The following is a 19865-nucleotide window of genomic DNA, read 5'->3' on the forward strand; positions in this document are numbered from 1 at the left end:
CTAACATACGTCTACCCTGGTTGGTTGGGTTCAGTGCTTGACCACTCCCCACATTGTTTCATTTCCCTAGTGGACAGCGTTTAATCTCTGAGACTGTGTTGCATCTCTAATCTCACCCTATCTCATGCTATGGTGGCCTTATTCATCACAGATAGCACAACAAGGGACTCCTCCTATTTGTTGTTGTTATTTGTATTGCAATAGCACCTAGAGGCCCCAGTCAGGGATCAGCGCCCCATCATGATAGGTGCTGTGCATACACAATGAAAAGAAGGCCCCTGCCCCCAACAGTTTACAATATAAATCTATGGTGAGAGGCAACATAGTGGTATAACAGACAGGCAAGGTAACAGAGAGGTGATTATGGCTAGAGTAATTAGCAATGGTTATGGTGCAAGAGCTGCTGGGATGGCCTGGGAGAAAGTGTAAGGCTACTAGAGAGAAAGATGGATTAGTAGTACATAAAACCTGTGTGACTGGGGTCCCAGTGGGGGCCATCTGTGGTCACTCAATTAGGGTGAACTGCAAAGAATGGGGCAGACAATCCCTCAAAAGCTGGTGGACATTCCAATACTTAGCCAATACCAAGCCAGCATAAAACAGTTTCTTTTATACCCAACTGGTTACTCAGAAGTTCAAACAACACAGTTTCCTTAAAGTGATCCAGCCTCAGGCCTCCATCCACGTACCCATGTCAAATATGATGAAGATTTCTGAAAATATTATTTCATCATATAAAAGAAAAGGTTCTACCAATCCCAAAGGATCGGACACATTGCCTTCCAAGTTAATGAATGTTTTCGGTCTTCCCCAAATACATGCATACAGCCAATTCTTATTAACTAAACTAAAATGTATTACAAAACAAAAGAGAGAGAGAGTATGGTTAAAAGATCAATATACATACAGACATGAGTTCAGTTCTTAAGATTCAGATTCATAGTAGAGATGGTGAGCTTTGTGTTGCAAAGAGTTCTTTCAGAAATAGTGCATAGGTTATAGTCCAAAGTTTATATTTCAGAGCGATCCAGTTAGAACTGGGATCTCAGTCCTTATGGCCTAAGTTTCCCCTGTATGAAGCCATAAGCAGATCTGAGAGGAACAGGATCAGGACCCAAGGGTCTTTTATACAATTTCAGGTACTTTTTTGGCAAGTTGGAGTTCCTCTGGAAACAAAAAATAATTAGGATGACTTTGAAGGAGATCCCTCACTGGTACTTAGCTATATGAATTAAACATGAGGCAATTTACTTGTTCCTCCGCCATTCACAGTATATTTCAAAGAGAGATGAATACAGAGATATCCCATGTTTACAATTCATTTAAATATCAGGATGTTCTTTTGATCTTCTGAACTAACAGAATACAACATAGACAGGGACTGTTGATTACATTGTTGATCCTACTCATACATATGTAAATACACAAAAACACAAACATTATCTCCTCACATGTTTTTAAGGGTTGTTTAATTTGCAGGATGTTTAACCCTTTCTGGCCATCCATCACAACCTGTCATTGCTTGGTAGAGCTGAGACAGGAGCCAAGGTTCATCAGGTCCATACTTGCTGCAAGGTGAAAATAACGTATTTGTTCATTATCTTAGGGCTGAACCTATTCTGTCTCGAATCAAAGAAGATCGCACTGTTATAATATCTCCAGTATTTGACAATGTTCGCTTTGATGACTTTGAACTTCTTGAGTATGCTGTGGCTGCAGATGGATTTGACTGGGCACTATGGTGTCTCTATGAACCATTACCAAGAGAATGGTATGAGCTCAAAGATGAAACGGCTCCAGTCCGGTAAGTCTGAATAGTATTCTTGAAGGAACAAAGACCCCAGACATCTGAGATGTTTTTAGACTTACCTTTAAAACTAACAAGGATAGGGTTTTCTCGCGTGGGTGGGTAAGATATCTGCAAAATGCAGGTGAGTTGAAACTGTCACTGATCTGAAAGTGGTGTAATAAGATTAGAGATCTCATGTTGTCCCATGTGGTCTGTGTAAAAGACTGGGATCCAGGCTCTCCTGCATTCTAAGTCTGGTCCTAAACATTTCTCCCTCTGCAATCTTGGGCAAAACATTTAATCTGTCTGTCCAAGTTTCCCCATCTATAAATGGATAATAATACTTACCTACTGTCACAGTTGAGAGTTAGCTGTACCTTTGGCTCCTCTCTAGGGGTATGTCTGCACTGCAGTCAAACACCCATGACTGGCCCATTCCAGCTGATTTGTGATTATGGGGCTTGGGCTAAGGGGCTGCTTAGTTGTCATGTAGACATTACAGCTTCGGCTGCAGCCTGAGCTCTAGTACCCTCCCATCTCGCCCGGTCCTAGAGCCCATGGCCCAAGCCTGAACAGCTACACCACAGTTAAACAGCCCCTTAGCCCAAGCCCCATGGGATCAGCCATGGGTTTTTAATTGCAGTGTAGACATACCCTATGTCTGCCTGAGTGCAACCTCTCCAAGTGACAGGCCCTGTGCCTTTTCTTTACCTCCTTGTGGTGGAATCTCACATTTTTCCCACTCTGACAGGAGTACCAGATTACAGGCCTCTGAAGACCAACTGACTCCTCAGCAGGCCTGATTGGCTTCAAGCCCTGCAATTCTTCCCTTGGGAAGCTGTGGCCAGTATATGACTAGAGTGATGTGAAACAACGTTTTCGAAACAAAAAATTGTTTCATCGTAACAGCAGTAACACAGCATAACAAGAAAAGGGTTTTGACACAACAGTGTACATGCATAACTGTCTTACCTACAACTTAGATAGGCCTAGCTTACCCGAATACCCCCACTTCTGGGTCTGGGGTTCAATCTGCTTCTCCACAGTCCCTGTGTCTCTCTTAAATTTGGTCAAAACAGTTTATATATCTTACTTGGTTGCTCTGAGGTAACATCACAGTTAATAGCTCTTGATGTTTGCTGAAGAACATTTATCTGGGCCTTTCCTCCCTTTCCTGAGATCTAGCCCCTTATAACCATGTAGCAAACCATATAATAACAAAGAAATAGAACATTCATGAGATATGACAGGCATCTTCCAAGTCCTTCACACCTACCTCTAGGGTTGCCAACTTTCTAACTGCACTAAACTGAACACCCTAGACCCACCCCTTCCCTGAAGCCCTGCCCCCTTATGCCGCTCCCATTCACTACATTTCCCCTCCCTCAGTGGCTCCTCTCTCCCACCTTCACTGAGCTGGGACAGGGGGTTGCGGGAGCAGGTGAGGCCTCTAACTGGGGGTGTGGGCTCTGGGGTGGGGCCAGAAATGAGGGGTTCAGGGTGTGGGAGGGATCTCTGGGCTGGGGCGGGGAGTTGGGTTGCAGGAGGGGGTGCGGGCTCCAGCTGGGGGTGTGGGTTCTGGGGTGGAGCCGGGGATGAGGGGTTTGGGGTGCAGGAGGGGACTCTGGGCTGGGGCGGAGGTTGGGGCATGGGCTTACTTCAGGCAGCTCCCAGTCAGTGGTGCTGCAGGTCTAAGGCAGGCTCCCTACCTGTCTTGGCACTGTGCTGCACCCCAGAAGTGGCCAGCAGGTCCGGCTTCTAGGTGGGGGGTGGGGGAAGGCAGAAGGCTTGGCATGCTGCTCTCGCCCGCAGGCACCGCCCCCCCCAGCTCCCACTGGTCGCGGTTCCCAGCCAATGGGAGTGCAGAGCTCAGGGCGGGGGCAGCATGCAGAGTCCCGTGGCCCCCCTGCCTAGAAGTCAGACCTGCTGGCCACTTCTCAGGTGCAGCGCGGTGCCAGGACAGGTAGGGACTAGCCTGCCTTAGCCCCTCAGCACCACCATCCAGACTTTTAATGGCCTGGTTGGCAGTGCTGACTGGAGCCGCAAGGGTCCCGTTTCGACTGGGCGTTCCGGTCAAAAACCAGACACCTGGTCACCCTACCTACCTCACATGTGGTGGTGTGAACATTCTCTTTTAAAGTAGTGCATTTTGGAGATGAAAGTCATTATGTACATTATGTCAGCTGGACTGCTATGGATACACGCATGGTCCCTCAGTATGCCAACATTTTTATGGCTGACTTAGCTTCCTTAGCTCTTGTCCCCTAACACCACTACTCTACTTGTGCTACACTGATGACATCTTCATCATCTGGACCCATGGGAAGGAGGCTCTTGAGGAATTCCACCAAGATTTCAATGATTTCCACCCTACCATCAACCTCAGCCTGGACCAGTCAACACAAGAGGTCCGCTTCCTAGACACTACAGTGCTAATAAGCGATGGTCACATAAATACCACCCTATACCGGAAACCTATTGACTGCTATACTTACCTACATGCCTCCAGCTTTCATCTAGACCACATCACACGATCCATTGTCTACAACCATGCTCTAAGATACAACCGCATTTGCTCCGATCCCTCAGACAGAGACAAACACCTAAAGAATCTCTATCAAGCGTTCTTAAAACTGCAATACCCACCTGGTGAAATGAAGAAACAAATTGACAGAGCCAGAAGGGTACTGAGAAGTCACCTACTACAAGACAGGCCCAACAAAGAAAGTAACAGAACGCCACTAGCCATCACCTTCAGCCCCCAACTAAAACCTCTCAAGCGTATCATCAAGGATCTATACCCTATCCTGAAGGACGATTCCTCACTCTCACAGACCTTGGGAGACAGGCCAGTCCTCGCTTACAGACTGCCCCCCAACCTGAAGCAAATACTCACCAGCAACTACACACCACACAACAAAAACAACAACCCAGGAACCAAACCCTGCTACAACCCCTGGTGCCAACTCTGTCCACATATCTATTCAAGGGACACCATCATAGGACCTAACCACATCAGCCACACCATCAAGGGCTTGTTCACCTGCACATCTACCAATGTGATATATGCCATCATGTGCCAGCAATGCCCCTCTGCTATGTACATTGGCCAAACCGGACAGTCTCTACGCAAAAGAATAAATGGACACAAATCTGACATCAGGAATCATAACATTCAAAAACCAGTCGGAGAACACTTCAATCTCTCTGGTCACTCAATAACATACCTAAAAGTGGCAATTCTTCAACAAAAAAACTTCAAAAACAGACTCCAATGTGATGGTGCAGAACTGGAATTAATTTGCAAACTGGGTACCATCAGATTAGGCCTGAATAGAGACTGGGAGTGGTTGGGTCATTACAACACCTAAACTTAATTTCCCCAATACTAATTTCTCCCTACTGTTACTCACATCTTCTTGTCAACTGTCTGTAATGGGCCACTATCTTACCACTTCAAAAGTTTTTTTTCCTCCCTTGGTATCCTGCTGTTAATTGATTTATCTTGTTAGACTGACCTCGCACTTGGTAAAGCAACCCCCATCCTTTCATGTATTTATACCTGCTCCTGTATTTTCAGTCCATGTATCTGATGAAGTGGGTTCTAACCCACGAAAGCTTACACCCAAATAAAGAGTCGTGGTAGAAATGAAATGGGAAGAAACCAAATCTAGCTAAAGAGCAATTTGTTAGGGACCCCCAAACTAGCACAAACAAAATAAGAATCCCAACGAGCCCAATACTCAGTCTCCCACTGAACAGGAAATTCAAAAGAGCATAATTAATTTTCAAATGTTTGTTTATTCCTCTTCCTGCTTATTGCATAGTTATTTCTTCTCTCCAACTGTATCTATTCTTTTTCCCAGGAGCCCTTCTATTATGGGGATACTTGCTGCACATAGAGTGTTTCTGGGTGAGATTGGGGTACTGGATGGCGGAATGCATATATATGGAGGGGAAAATGTGGAACTTGGCCTGCGGGTACGTTTAATTCTGCTTCTCTTATAAAATAAATAACGTAAGTGTGGGAATCTGATTTTCAAAAGAACTCAGGGCCAGGAGCCACTGCCAGAGGGGTGTGCCGGTCGCTCTTGGGAGCTGCCCGAGGTAAGTGCCGACCCCCTGACCCACTCCTGCACCCCAACCTCCTGCCCCAGGCTGCGCCTCTCACCCCTCCCGCACCGCAACCCCCAGCCTACAGCCTGCACCACACACCCAAACTCCCTCCCAGAGCCTGCACCCCATACCCCCTCCTGCACCCCAACCCCCTGCTCCAGCCTGGTGAAAGTGAGTGAGGATGGGGGAGAGTGAGCACCAGAGGGAGGGGGAATGGAGTGAGCAGGGAGCAGGGCAGGGGCATGGTCTCTGGGAAGAGGTGGGGCGGGGAGCAGGGCAAGGGTCTTTGGCTTTTTGCAATTAGACAGTTGGCAGCCCTACCGGGCGGTCATGTGGAAGCCCTGGCCGTGCCGGAAGAGCGCGCCCAGCAGTGCAGCTGGCAGCTCGCTGGGCACCAGCCAGCACAGGCACAGCACCGCCCAAATGTCATGTGGATCATGTCGGCACCGGCGCGGCTTGTGCGTGCGGGGGAGAGGGGCCCATTGACTGTTCTGCCCTGGGGCCCGGAATTGCTGTCGGTGGGTCTGGTGAGAATAAATGCGTTAGAGATTGTGAGGTGCCCACTGTTACTACAGCAATAGGGGCCATTTAGTATCTAATTTATAGGCAGAATGTATTTTGTCTTATTCAACAGCAACTACTGCAGTGACTAAAGTGACATAATTGATATCCTGTGAGGAGAATCCCAGCTAGTTTTCTGTGGCTAGAAGGGTAGTGACTGCATCTCAAGGACTCAAGTGTGAAGTGTGGGAGGAATAAATATGGTAGATTCAGAGTACTCAGGATCCACCTAGGGAATAGGTGGGATTGACAGGGGATGAACTCCTTTCCACGTTTAATACATTAAAATACAGGGAGGCCTCATTCTTCATTGCCCTGATACATGTATATTCATTTACACCATGCAAGGTGGGTGTAAAGCATCACCATATCAGAATGGTACCATTATACCTCTTCTCTGTGCTGGTATATCTGACTGCACAAAATGCAGGGGAATGGAGAATCAGGCCCATTAAATACATTTCTGCACAGAAAAGTGACTTCAAAAATAGCATTGTAGGGCTCCTTTTGCATTGTCCCTCAATGATTTCTTGTATCAAATGCGCTCAGTTTGTAAGCAGATTGATGGGGGGGGAGGAGGGGGAGGGGGGTTTCTAGGTGTCAGCCCTGTAAACAGCCTGGTATATGCACCCTTCTCCTGCACCCTCACTCATAATTAAGATTCTGTAGGGCCAGTTGTGCTCTTTGTGACACCTGTATAACCTCCTGCAAAGGATTTACATGGGAGTAACTGCTAGGTCCTGTAACTGGAAATTAATAATGATGCAAAAGACTAAATAGCCTCCACCTCACTCTCCTGTACCTGTGTTGGCTCTGCAGGGCCTAAAAGAAAAGAACTGAAAACTTCCCTTAATCGTTAAAGTCAGGAGAAATTACTCTGAATGCTGACAGTGAGCAGATCTGAGGTGCAATTTTTAGTCACTTGTGTAGAACAAAATCATGTTAACGACTGGTGAAAAGAGCCGAGTCCAAATGCACATTCATTGAAACTCCTGCTTCATCCATACAGGTTTGGCAGTGTGGTGGTCAGATAGAAGTCTTGCCCTGTTCAAGAGTTGCTCACCTGGAAAGAGCGCACAAACCCTACTTGCTGGACTTCAGCATTGCTGTGAGACGCAATGCCCTGAGAGTGGCCGAAGTGTGGATGGACGACTATAAATACATGGTTTATTTCGCATGGAATCTTCCTGTTGAGGTGGATATGCTTGTTTGGTTGTTTAGAATTGGTTTCTTTAAACTGAGATGGTAATTCGTATGGGAGCAAATGACTAATAGTGGTCTAAGCAGGCCAAGAAATCATAATGAGGCCAAACGTAGCAAACAGAGGTGTTTGTGAGATTTGTCCCTTTAAAACCTTTAATCTTATTATTATAGTGTCTAGGTGCCGGAGTCATGGACCAGGACCCCATTGTGCTAGGCGCTGTACATAGAACAAAAAGATGGTTTCTGCCCCAAACAATGTAATAATTTCTAACTTTTTTAAAACAAAAAGTATGTTGTTTGGATTTTTGCAAGTTATGATAATAGAGCAAATGAACTGGGCATCCTTTAATATCTTTTAAAAATGCACTAACATATAATAGGCAAGTCAGTTACTTTTCATCAAATGACCCAGCAACACCCTACACTAATTGACATCCATGCCCAAAATGCTGTAGAGTCCCACATCCCCACTATCTGACTCTGATTTTCTCACAGGCAAGGGATAAAGAAAGAGAGGGCCTTACAGCATGCTCTGCAGGCTGAGAAACATTTGTGTTGGGAAATCAAGTACTCAGAATTAAGGAAATTCAGAGAGATGGTTGAAAGCTCAACCTTAACTTTCCTCCATTTTTGTGCTCATGCCTTCAACTACAGTCTCTCTACATATCATTGTAAGTTATGCCAATTAATACCATATATAATGCAAACTGGAATTTCTTATACATCATTATTATAGTAAATCCCAGTGCAGTGCTTACATTCCTCAAGCTTGGCTAGATTTGTAAATCTCATAGAGATCGACAAAGCACACCTCACCAGCGTGGCAAAATGGCAGCTTCCTCTTTGATACTTTGAGATATTTTTGGTTCTATTTCACACATTTAAAATGCGTAGTGATTTATTGTTCTTCATAACTAGTAACAGATCACATTTTTGTACACTGCCATTTTCCTTTAAATGTGACCTGGCGAAGGTGGTGGTGGTGGTGGGAGGTTTTGTGACCTTATTTCCTTTATTTCTTGATGTAAGAAACTCTGCATACTGTTTTTCATTTTTATTTCCTCCCTTTAAAGACATCAGGAATGTCAAGTCATTTTTTAATGGAAGAATTTATAGATCAAAGGTGTGTTACCCTTACCTGGAATAGTGTTTTGAGTCTTTAAGAAAAGGAGATTTTTTTTTTTTTTTGCCAGTGGCGTAGTTAACTAGATGTTAATGAAAACAAAATAGCTTGAATAAAAAAAACACTTATTCTCTCAATTAATTAGTTTTTACATCCATTGTATCTGTGATTTCATAGTGTTGGATCATATTAAAGAAGTTCTGTATTAAAATCACAAATGACTTTGATTCCCCATAGTTTAAATTCCAGGGTATTACTAATTAAGAGGTCTCTTGGTTTTTGGTACTGTTTCTCTCCCTCTCTGTGTGAAACTTGCAAGCTGCTAATTGTGTTAGTACATCCTAAGACAGAGTCTGTTCTCGAAGCAATTCTTTGTAACAACAACTACTCACACAGAGAGAGACTCAAAGCAATACTCTGTAACAACAGAAACAGCGCCCAGAGACTCCCCGCCCTTTTGTTGTATTCATCTTGCTTTGTTAACAATTGTGATTAAAATAGAGATAGAGGATGTATGTGGATGGATGCTTGGTGTGGATAACAACTGAATGATCAGGGAGGTGCCAGCCTAAGAATCCAGTGTCCATCGGCTGAAGAAGGCGTCAATTAGAAACAACCAGAGGACCCCTGGAGGGCAGACTGGAATCCACCCAACAGCCTCAAGAATGGGAGAACCAAAGAATAAGATAACATCTGGCAGCACGGAGCCGTCAGGAATGTGCCATCTGCTGATTGATTCAGCAACAGCATGATGAAGCAATTCCCATAGACTGACATAGGAAGAAATTCCTATAAAAATGGACTCTAGAAAGTGAGAACTTTGGGGTCTAATTCTGCAAACCAACTTCCAGGAGCATCAGATGTGCATCTGACAGGGCCCTGCTCCCTCCTCATGTCCAGGCCACCTGGCCAGTGGCTTGGCATGAGCAACTCTAAGGCTGGTAACTATGATAACAACCTTGCAGAACCTGTGTGTGTGAATAAATATGAAATTGAATGGAATGTTATAGCTATAACTAACTGCTTACTATGATTCCATCTGTATTCACAATAAATGTGGCATTTTGCCTTTTTCCCCTTTAATAAGATCCTGCTGGTTTTTATTTTATTGGTATAACAATAGACATACTCATTCTTCAATCATCCATAGAGTCTTCCAGGCAAAACACAATCTGAATTTCTAATATGAAAGTCATCAGGGATTTTTTAAAAGCAGATTTTAGATATTCTTTATATATTATGAAGAAGCAACAAAAAGGGGGTGGGGGCACAAGTCCATTTTCCCTCCTCTCTTCCTCCCTCCCTCTTGCAGGTCACTTTTAAAATTGTCTGAAAAATGTGTGTGTTTGTTTGTTTGTTTTTTCAGAATCCTGGAATAGACTATGGAGATGTTTCTTCCAGAAAGGAGCTAAGAAAGAAACTGAAATGTAAAAGCTTTGACTGGTACATAAAGAATGTTTATCCTAATTTAATACCTTTGACCACCATTGTTGGCTACGGAACAGTAAGTACTGTGCATGTCTACTGAATAGATGCAACAGTTAGATATCTCCAGTATTATGAAGGTTGTTGAAGGCAATTTCTTCTGTGTTCCTGATCAGTCTAACCCGGGTTGCTCTTGTAAATTGGTCATATTCAGGTATGTTTTACTAGAGGTTTTAGAGACATTTAAAGTGAGTGTCATCTTTCTGTAAAACTTTCTGTACCTATTGCATATCTAAACTGTGCCCATTGCATGTCTACAAGCGTACACATTACATAGCATAGGAAGATATTTAGAAGGACACATTTTTGTGCCACATAAGAATGCTCATAGAGCAGGGAACAACAATGGATGAAATCTCTCCCTATAATTGTCTGCAAGGTTCAGTAGAATATTATGCAGACGCATCACAGAAATTAAAAGTTCAACAAAGTAATCATTGCCTGCTGTACAGCTATAAATCAAGGGAGGACAGTACCTTCTAGTCACTCATTTCAGAGTTGTTAAGTTGCTGTTTTAATTTGGACTGGAACAATAATCATAAACATCATGATAGAGGGGAAAACTATAGCTACAGAAGAGTAAAATATACAGACTGTGAAAGAAACAATTGTCAATTTAAAAACAATGACCACATTTCCAGACCTCCTCTGGCTGAACTGGGCACACGCAGACTGTGCCATATGCTAACTCAAAAGTTGTGCCAAGTGCAAACTCAAACACATGCAAACCTTTGTCTTGTGCACAATGAAACTGAACACAATTGTTTTTAAAAATTCAATCAAATTATTATTTTTTTTTGTTTTCATCAAAAAGACGTTTACAAAAAGTTTCAATGGAAAAAAATCAGCCTTTTCTATTGGTGATGCTTATAGTGATGTGGTTTATATGGGACTGCTCTATGATTATACTGTGTCAGCGAACAATTGTGTTATAGCAGGGTTCCCTGAGGAGTTGTCTACACTGTAGAGCCTTTGCCAGAACCCCTAATGGAGATGCACCATATGTTAATTGAATGAGTTCTTCTGCCAGCGTATGTAAAACACTGTTAGAGAGGAAATGAGCAGGTTGACCCAGAGGCGGATTTGAGTATGGGCTTCTTTATTGCGATATTTGTTCCCCTGGACCCAATTGTCGAGTAAGCACTGGATAAATTACAACACACTCTTTTTATCTAAGTTACTATGTAAATTCCTACATTTACTACAACACCCCCACGTCTTGAGTAGTATGAACGCCCATACAATGAATATTAATAACTCTATACTGAATATAATTATCCCCCCCCCCCGATTACTGTTTACAGCATTAGCATATTCTACAAATCACTTTTACTTTGAAGATACGTTTCTTTACAACAATTGCAGCCACAGATTCAAGTACCATCAGGCAGGCAGTTCAGTAGCCAGTTGGAAGGCATTCGTTCCTCAAGGGCCTGGGCTTCTAAGACCCGCATTCGATGTTGCTTGACTTGGAGCTGCCCATTCACCTGGATTAAATAGTCCCAGTTCATCCATAGTCCAATTAGTGGGTATCATTGGGCGTCTGGTTACGTTAAGCTGTCGCACGGCTGGTATATGAATCTGATAAGTGTAGTTTCCCAGCTGCAAGGAAAAGTTTCCTGGTCCAAATACCACCCTCTCCACATGCCTTCCACCCTCCAAAACCTGGCCATTAAGCATGGCCGATCCCTCCTAGCAAATTTTATTTCCCTTTTCCACCAAAGCTGAGTGGGTATGGGTTCTATACACTGTAGGGGTGGTGGTTTCTGTGGCCATCCCTCCCATGTATTTCCCTGTCCCACCTGCACTAAGCCTATGCATGGATAGTACACCTTGGACCCCATTAGAAACTGTGTGTCGTTATTTTCCATTAGCCACCTGCCACACGGGTTCTTGGGACCATTTCCATTTGCATCCAGCCCCAAACCCTGGCTGTAAAAGGGTGGGCGAGGTCTATTTTCCTCCAGCCACTCCCCTGACAGTAAGGGTACACTGACCCAGTGTACAGTCCCCCAAGGCTGTCTGCCAGGTGGCTCTAAAGGGTCAATACACCTTTAATTGATTTGCTACATTGGTTCCCTCCAACCCAGATGGCCATGAACCCCGGTGGGCATCTTGCAAGAGATTTACAAGATGATTGGTGAGGGTTTGTTGAACCTGGCCACATGCTTCTCCCCACAAAATAGTTTTCACAGTGTTTACCAGTTCACTCATAAGGGATTCTGTAATATTCTTGAGAGTTTGAATGACATTTCCCAACAGTCAGTCAGCTGAGCTAAGTGCAGACCCCTGCAATAATCCACCCTGTCCAGTAACCCCAGGGCATGTTCCAGGCGTTGAATTCAAGCTGCTGAGTCAGCTTCCTGCAGCGAGTTCCAACCTTCCCATAGGTAGTTTGTAAGAGCTCACCATTTTCGGGTGTTCTTTTCTACTGAGTTTGTAATTGCCCATAGCAGCATTCTTTCACCTACTTTGGTAAACCAAGAACAGTTAGTAAATACATTACTGAGGTACCAGTCAGTGGGGAATGGAGTAATAGATATTTGTAAATCTGATGCGTTAAGAACCATAGGTCTTTGGATGGGGGTAGACCACCATGGGGATAGGTGTGTTACAGACAATTTGGAGGAAGGTGGAGGAGTAGGGAGGGGGAAGAGGTTTAATTAAGGTGCATTTTCCCTTGGTCCAAAAGGGGGCAGCATGACATGCCCAATAAAAAGGGGGTGCCATGCCTGAAGAATTTAGGGGAATCCAGAGAGGGGTGAGATTTCCATCCGATGTCCACGTTCCCCAGAGAGCCGAATCATTTCTCCGCAGGGTTAACGAGAGGGGAAAGGCACACACCCCTGCATAAACAATCGCCTGAGTGGTTTGTACAAAGGGACCTAAGTGACCACCCATTCCTCCCACCTTAAACATCCACTTTGCTGAACTATTGTGGGTATATTCCGGTGCTTGTAAGAAGCCATTATTAAACCACCGAAAAAAACGATTGGTTAGGCTGCATCCATTTTGCAAGTATGCTTGGCAACACGCACTGAGGGTGTCAGGGTCAGTAGATGGTGCATTAGGGGAAGGGGAGGGGAGAGTGGATTGACATGGGGTATCCTTGGGTGCCCCATGGGCCATAGTGTGTGATAGCATGGAGGGTGTAGGTTTACTGACCACTTCGGGTGCTTTGGGTAAGGCAATGCACCCTACTCCCACCTCTTTGTACCCACAGTGGCGAGGATAGGGAATGAACCCCAGGTGTTATGCAGTACCACAATATGAACACCTTTCTGAACCACAAGTTCCTCCCTGCCACCAAGGAATTGTTCACCTTTGATACCAGGGCCACTGTCGGACTTCTAGTAGTACTTTGGTTCCTATTGCTTTTCAGAATTTACTGGATAATGGGCTGGATGCTCCGGGGTGTAATACTTCGATTCCTGTTGCATTCCAATATCCACTGGATCAGGGGCTGGATAACGAGGCCGATCAAACCTGATGCACAGGGCTATGGGAATTATCCACAGGAATGGCCATAGTCCTGAAAAACAGAATCACTTCATTCCTTTTGGCATTTGGTTAAGGCATTATAACACTTTACCTGAGAGACATGAGCCCACCAGTGCTGACCCTCATGCTGACCCCCGGAGATGGATGAATCATGTCAACTACCAGATAAGGACCCTTACATATCCCAACAAACACCTTCCTCAATGACATTAGCTAAGCGAAGCACTCTTTGGTCAGTATAGTTCCGTCTACACGGGGGTTTTTGCTGGCATAGCTACATTTTCCGGTGGATCTGATTTTTTTTGCACGTATAGCTAGGCCAGCAAAACTTTGTAGTGTAGACCAAGCTCCATTGTTTCTCTGATGTATAGACACTAGAAAAGCCTTTAGATTTGCTTCTCATGTTTTCTGGGATTAAGTCAACTCTGAAAAGCTGTTTTACAGTTTCTTCTTCTAAATCCATCCTATGTTCTCCCGTTACTTCAGAGCTCTGAAGCAAAACTGCAAACCAGCATAGCTCTCAGCAGAGCTTGCAAAAACAGTGGTGGGAACAGGAAGATGTGGTCGTTATTCCATGCATTAATATGCCTGTTTTATCTCTGTAGATGAAAAACACTCTGAATGAGAACATCTGCATAGATCAAGGCCCTGTCCCCGGAAACACTCCAATAATGTATGGCTGTCATGCTTACTCACCACAGGTATTAAAAACAAGCTATTTATCTGCAACCAGAAATCTTTTGTTAGGCTTTGCTTTGGATTCTTAGCTAGACGTTGAAATAGACTCCTGAAAATTGTTCTTCATGTGCTGTCATGCAGGGAAGACTACATTTTATTTTGTAAGTTGCATTGGCCTGCTAAACCCGGGGTTGTGAGTTCAATCCTTGAGGGGGCCATTTAGGGATCTGGGGCAAAAATTGGAGATTGGTCCTGCTTTGAGCAGGGGGTTGGACTAGATGACCTCCTGAGGCCCCTTCCAACCCAGATATTCTATGATTCTATGAAGTAAAATCCCAAATCAAAAATGAATGGCTGTAGTCTCATAGACTTTAAGGTCAGAAGGGACCATCATGATCATCTAGTCCGACCTCCTGCTCATTGCAGGCCAGGGCAGATTCCATCATGGTCTAAGTACATTAAGTCAGTTCCATCTTTATGGGGAGGTGACCTCACTTACCACCTCCCCTTCCCATACACATATTGACAATCATTGTTCTTGCCAGTGGTGGTTCCAGCAGAGAGGCGAAGGTCTGAATGGGATGCAGACTGAACTCTCACTCTTCACTTCTTGTTCTGTAACTAGGAAGGACACTAGTGTTTATAGTTCCAACCGTAATAATCTACCTGTTTTCTATGAACAGAGGAGAACAAGAGTGATATCATAGCTCTAGTGCAGGGGTGGCCAACCTGCCCCTGAGAAGGAGCCAGAATTTACCAATGTACATTGCCAAAGAGCCGCAGTGATACATCAGCAGCCCCCTATCAGCTTCCCTACTCCCAGGGCCTCTCATCCACCGGCAGCCTCCCTCCCTGCACCTCCTGATCTGCTGTTTCCTGGTGTGCAGGAGACTCTGGGAGGGAGGGGGAGGAGCGAGGGCATGGCAGGCTATGGGGTGGGGGCAGGAAGGGGTGGGGGCAGGGCCTGTGGCAGAGCCAGGGGTTGAACAGTGAGCACCCCCTGGTCCACTGGAAAGTTGGCACCTGTAGCTCCATCCCTGGAGTCGGTGCCTGTACAAGGAGCCGCATATTAACTTCTGAAGAGCCTCGTGCGGCTCTGGAGCCACAGGTTGGCGACCCCTGCTCTAGTGGGTCAAATTCATCCTAGTTTAACTTCCGTGATATCAGTGAATTTGGCCCTATGTATCCAATGTTAGTCAGTTTCACAAATGTCTGATATCCTCCTTTGGGATTTCGTCAATGTCTTAGCTCACCTACTCCAATGTAACCTTCCCTTTCAGCACTTATTTTATCTCAGCACTGGAGAAATGTATATAGGAGGCCTACGATCTCGACAGAATACAGTAGATCGGTGCCTAACTGACCCTGGCACAGGGGACCTGCCATTTATAGAGCAATGTAATGAGGCTGTGAAAAAGGGACTGAACATGCATTGGGATTTTAAGCAGGTAGGTGAATTTCTATGTCCCTACAGTTCAATGGCATCTTTCATCCCGAAGGAGCCTAAAATGCTTTACACACAAGAGGACAAATTTTCATATGGGGAAGCCTCAGCTGTAGGATTTGCACATGCAATTCAAGGAGCCAAGCTGATGTCACTGGGAACAGCAGGTGCTTCACATCTAATGGATCAGGACCTGGATACCTCAAACTCTGTTTTATCCTCTGCTCTCCCAACAAGACACCCAGCCTCCTTAGCAACAACACAGCAGGACGGACCCAGATTCTGACCATCACTCACTGGGATCAGGCCATTCTCGGCTGCAGGAGCTTGGCTACTACTTGTCAGAAGAGATCAGAGTGGGCTGACGTCTGTTCGATACAAAGTGATTTGATAAAGCCTTCACCCAGGACAGGCAATTTTTACAAAGGCAAAACAGCCCGACCCAGCAAAGCCATACTCCTCGCCCCAGAAAAATACCTTTGGATTTGGGATTTGAGTTCCTTAATTTTGTGCAGTACTTAAAACACCGCAGTGATAGCTGGCCTCAAATCATTAGATAGACCGACTCAAGTTCTGGGCATAGGGCCTCCCTCTGCTTCTTTGGGATCTGGTCTAAGATACTCAGATACTACTGTGATGGGGTGGTATAAAAATGTAGGCAGGGAGAGAGAGAAGAGCATGGTGAAGAGTTTGACAAGTTCTTGGCAGAGAGAATTGAGACCAGCCAGAACTCAGGCCAGCCTGGCTCTGCTCCCCAGAGTTCTCAACCAAGTATCCCCTAGTTGCAATCCTCTTTCTTCCCCCCGCCCCGCCCCCAAGTTAGCCTGCCCCCAGGGAAAAATGTTTTGAAACATTGTAGATCACCCACCTCAGCAATGTTACTGATCTGTCATGAAGGGTGGGTTTCCGACAGATTTCTTTTGTCCTTAATCTGGCTTGTGACACGTGCTTGGAGACAATTTAAAGTAGGGAATGGATACCTTTGAAAGGCTGCCAATCCATCTTAAAAGCAAACCTATAAGTCATATAAATCATATACAAGGCTATGCTGTGACACACAAAAAACTGAGTTTTGTAGCGGGGCCCATTGAAGCTGGGTGGACCAACCCTATTTAAAAGGAAAACTATATTAAAGTGTAAAGCTTTGGCAGCATATTGATATCGCTATGATTTCACCTCTTTAAATTACTCCACCCTACAGAAAACATTTCACATTCTAGTATTGACTTGTGAAAAACCAGCTGCCTTGAGTGAGTTCCCTTTGATGTTAAGGTTGTCCTTGTGCAACATGTGCATTAGTGCCAGCCTAAAGACCTATCCAGTGATTTATTTGAACTCTAAAGAAGGTAACTGTATTTGAATAGGCTTTATAGATTTCCCTGTAACTTTCCTCTGATCTGTCTTTGTCAGTACACATGAAGACTCTTCTGTTTACCAGAAAAGACTTGTTGTTTTTGTATCTCTGATTAATTTATAGGGATCACATCTGTAAATATTGTCCAGGCTTTGAATACTTGAATAACTTTATCATTCTGCTGTGTCTCACTGGTTTGTCCTCTTCTTTGCTGACTTATAGAGTCATAGATTTTAAGACCCAGAAGGGCACCTAGATCATCTAATCTGACTTCCTTTATAGCACAGGCCACGGACCCCACCCAGAACCTGCACACTATTCCAACAACTGAAATGAGACCAAAGTATTTTTTCTATTACTAATTTATTGCTAACTGGCAGCCTGATGCTAACTTCAGTCTAGAATAATAACTTTCCACCTTCTGAAGCTGCACAGTTTGGTTCACTCAGTCAAACCAAGAAACTTTCTTTCCTACCTATGACCACAGTCAAGCTAGATGCAGTGACAAAAATGTATTCTGTCTGTGTGCAGAGAACACTTTCACTGACCTGACATGTTACAGAAATCAAGAGAATTGTTTACTGCCTTGGCACTCAGTTCTGAAGTGCAGACTGCAGCTTGTCTCATGCTTCTTTCGTTTTGCAGGGATCATCCGTGATGAACAAGAAAACTAGGAGATGCCTCGAAATTGTAAAGGACAATCCGTCTTCGCCTGACAGACTTGTAATGCAGAACTGCAGTGGACAAAAATGGAATGTTCAACACACAGTTAAGGATTGGGGTAAGAGAAGTGCTCTGAGATAGCTTATTTATCCCAACCAACAGATGACTTGGCATTGACTCTAGGAAGTGGGGAAATTGGGATCACCAGGAAAACATTTTCTTCAGAGGTTTCCAAAGAAGAGCAAGACTTCTATGTTGCTAGGACATTACATGATGGAGATTATCTCAGGTAGACTCTATAACATTTTGGGGAGCACATAATTGGTATGGAGGAATGTATGCTCTGAATTATGGGAGGATATGGGCACATAAACAGGAGGGTGACAGACACATGTACCATAGGTAGTTAGTTATCGTTGTGTGTATTTAAGTTGGCAGTCAGTGAGGACAAACTGGAACTGAAGACTGGATGAGAGAAAATTTATCTTGTGTAGACCACTCGGGCAGGAGTTTGAAGATTCTGTGGTAGAGGGCAAACTAAGGAAATGCAAACAGAGATGTTATGAAGCAGGGGTTCTCAAACTGGGCGTCGCAAGGTTATTATATGGGGCGGGGGTTGCAATCTCTCAGCCTCCACCCCAAACCCTGCTTTGCAACCAGCATTTATAATGTTAAATATATAAAAAAGTGTTTTTAATTTATAAGAGGGGGTCACACTCAGAGGCTTGCTATATGAAAGGGGTCACCAGTACAAAAGTTTGAGAACCCCTGTTATAAAGAATGTATTATTCAGAGGTGACCAGGACCTACAGCTCCCATTAATTGCAGTTGGAAAGCCGGGTGTTCTGTACCTCTCAAAATCAGAACCAAGGTTTTTTGTTTGTTTTTTTTACAATGTGAGCCTTCTAAATAAGTGGCCTGATTTTCAAAAATGTTGAGCTCCCATTGAAATCAATAAACTACTTGCACTGGCCTCTTATTTTTGAAGATCTTGGTTGAGACCTATACATGATATCTGTACCCTGCCTTTTATATTCAGGGGCCCTTCAGTGGATGGGAAATTACCCTGATTTCAGCTTGACCTTTATACATTAATATCCAGTGATGAGCTGCCAAAATCTTAACAACGGGTTCCCTCCTCACCCCACGAGGGAGTCGTTGCCCATCCCTGCCCCCCAGGACTCCTGCCCCATCCAACCCCCTGCGGTCCTTGACGGCCCCCCCAGGACCCCTGCCCCATCCATCCCCCTCCCCTGTCCCCTGACTGCCCCCAGAACTGGGCAGGAGGGTCTCGTGGGCCACCGTAGTGGGTGCCCACCCCACCCCTAAGAGCCAGAGGGACCTGTTGGGGGGCAAGGTGGAGAGTCCCGGAGGTGCTTATCTGGGGCAGCTCCCAGGAAGCATCGGGCAGGTCCCTCTGGCTCCTAGGGGCGGGGGAGCATAGCTGGGGGAGAACAGGGGGAGCAGCTGCTCCCCCCACTGATTACATCAAAAGCCGACTCTGTGGGTGCTCCGGGGCTGGAGCACCCATTGGGAAAATTTGGTGGGTGCAGAGCACCCACCGTCAGCTCCCTCCCCCGCCCAGAGAAGCAGAGCGGAGCGGCGCGTTCAGGGGAGGAGGTGAAGCAGAGGTGACCTGGGGCTGGGGTGGGGTGGGGAGCTGCCGGTGGGTGCTCTGCACCCACCAAATTTTCCCTTTGGGTGCTCCAGGGCTGGAGCACCCATGGAGTCAGCACCTAAGGTGCCACTTTTGGCCCGTTAAATTTAGAAGCCCTTTTAGAACCGGTTGTTCCGCGAGGGACAACCGGTTCTAAAAGGGATTCTAAATTTAACAACCAGTTCTTGCGAACCGGTGGGAACCGGCTCCAGCTCACCACCGCTAATATCCACTCATCGAATCTGTTAGCCAGTGATGCAATGGACCAGTGACTTGGTGGTTTCTGGGAGC

General features: G+C 45.1%; 1 protein-coding gene across 1 annotated transcript in view; it reads left to right on the forward strand.

The window, feature by feature from the left end:
• Nucleotides 1–18058, forward strand: part of GALNT8 (polypeptide N-acetylgalactosaminyltransferase 8) — a 38527-nt gene extending 20469 nt beyond the window's left edge. The window contains exons 5-11 of the mRNA XM_074948724.1: nucleotides 1607–1804; nucleotides 5656–5770; nucleotides 7476–7661; nucleotides 10159–10296; nucleotides 14384–14479; nucleotides 15737–15904; nucleotides 17900–18058. Of these exons, the coding sequence (XP_074804825.1) occupies nucleotides 1607–1804; nucleotides 5656–5770; nucleotides 7476–7661; nucleotides 10159–10296; nucleotides 14384–14479; nucleotides 15737–15904; nucleotides 17900–18058 (1060 nt within the window). The remainder of the gene's footprint in view (nucleotides 1–1606; nucleotides 1805–5655; nucleotides 5771–7475; nucleotides 7662–10158; nucleotides 10297–14383; nucleotides 14480–15736; nucleotides 15905–17899) is intronic.
• Nucleotides 18059–19865: the final 1807 nt, after the last annotated feature.

The sequence above is a fragment of the Natator depressus genome, chromosome 1 (genome assembly GCF_965152275.1).
Source record: "Natator depressus isolate rNatDep1 chromosome 1, rNatDep2.hap1, whole genome shotgun sequence".
NCBI classification, from domain to species: Eukaryota; Metazoa; Chordata; order Testudines; family Cheloniidae; genus Natator; species Natator depressus.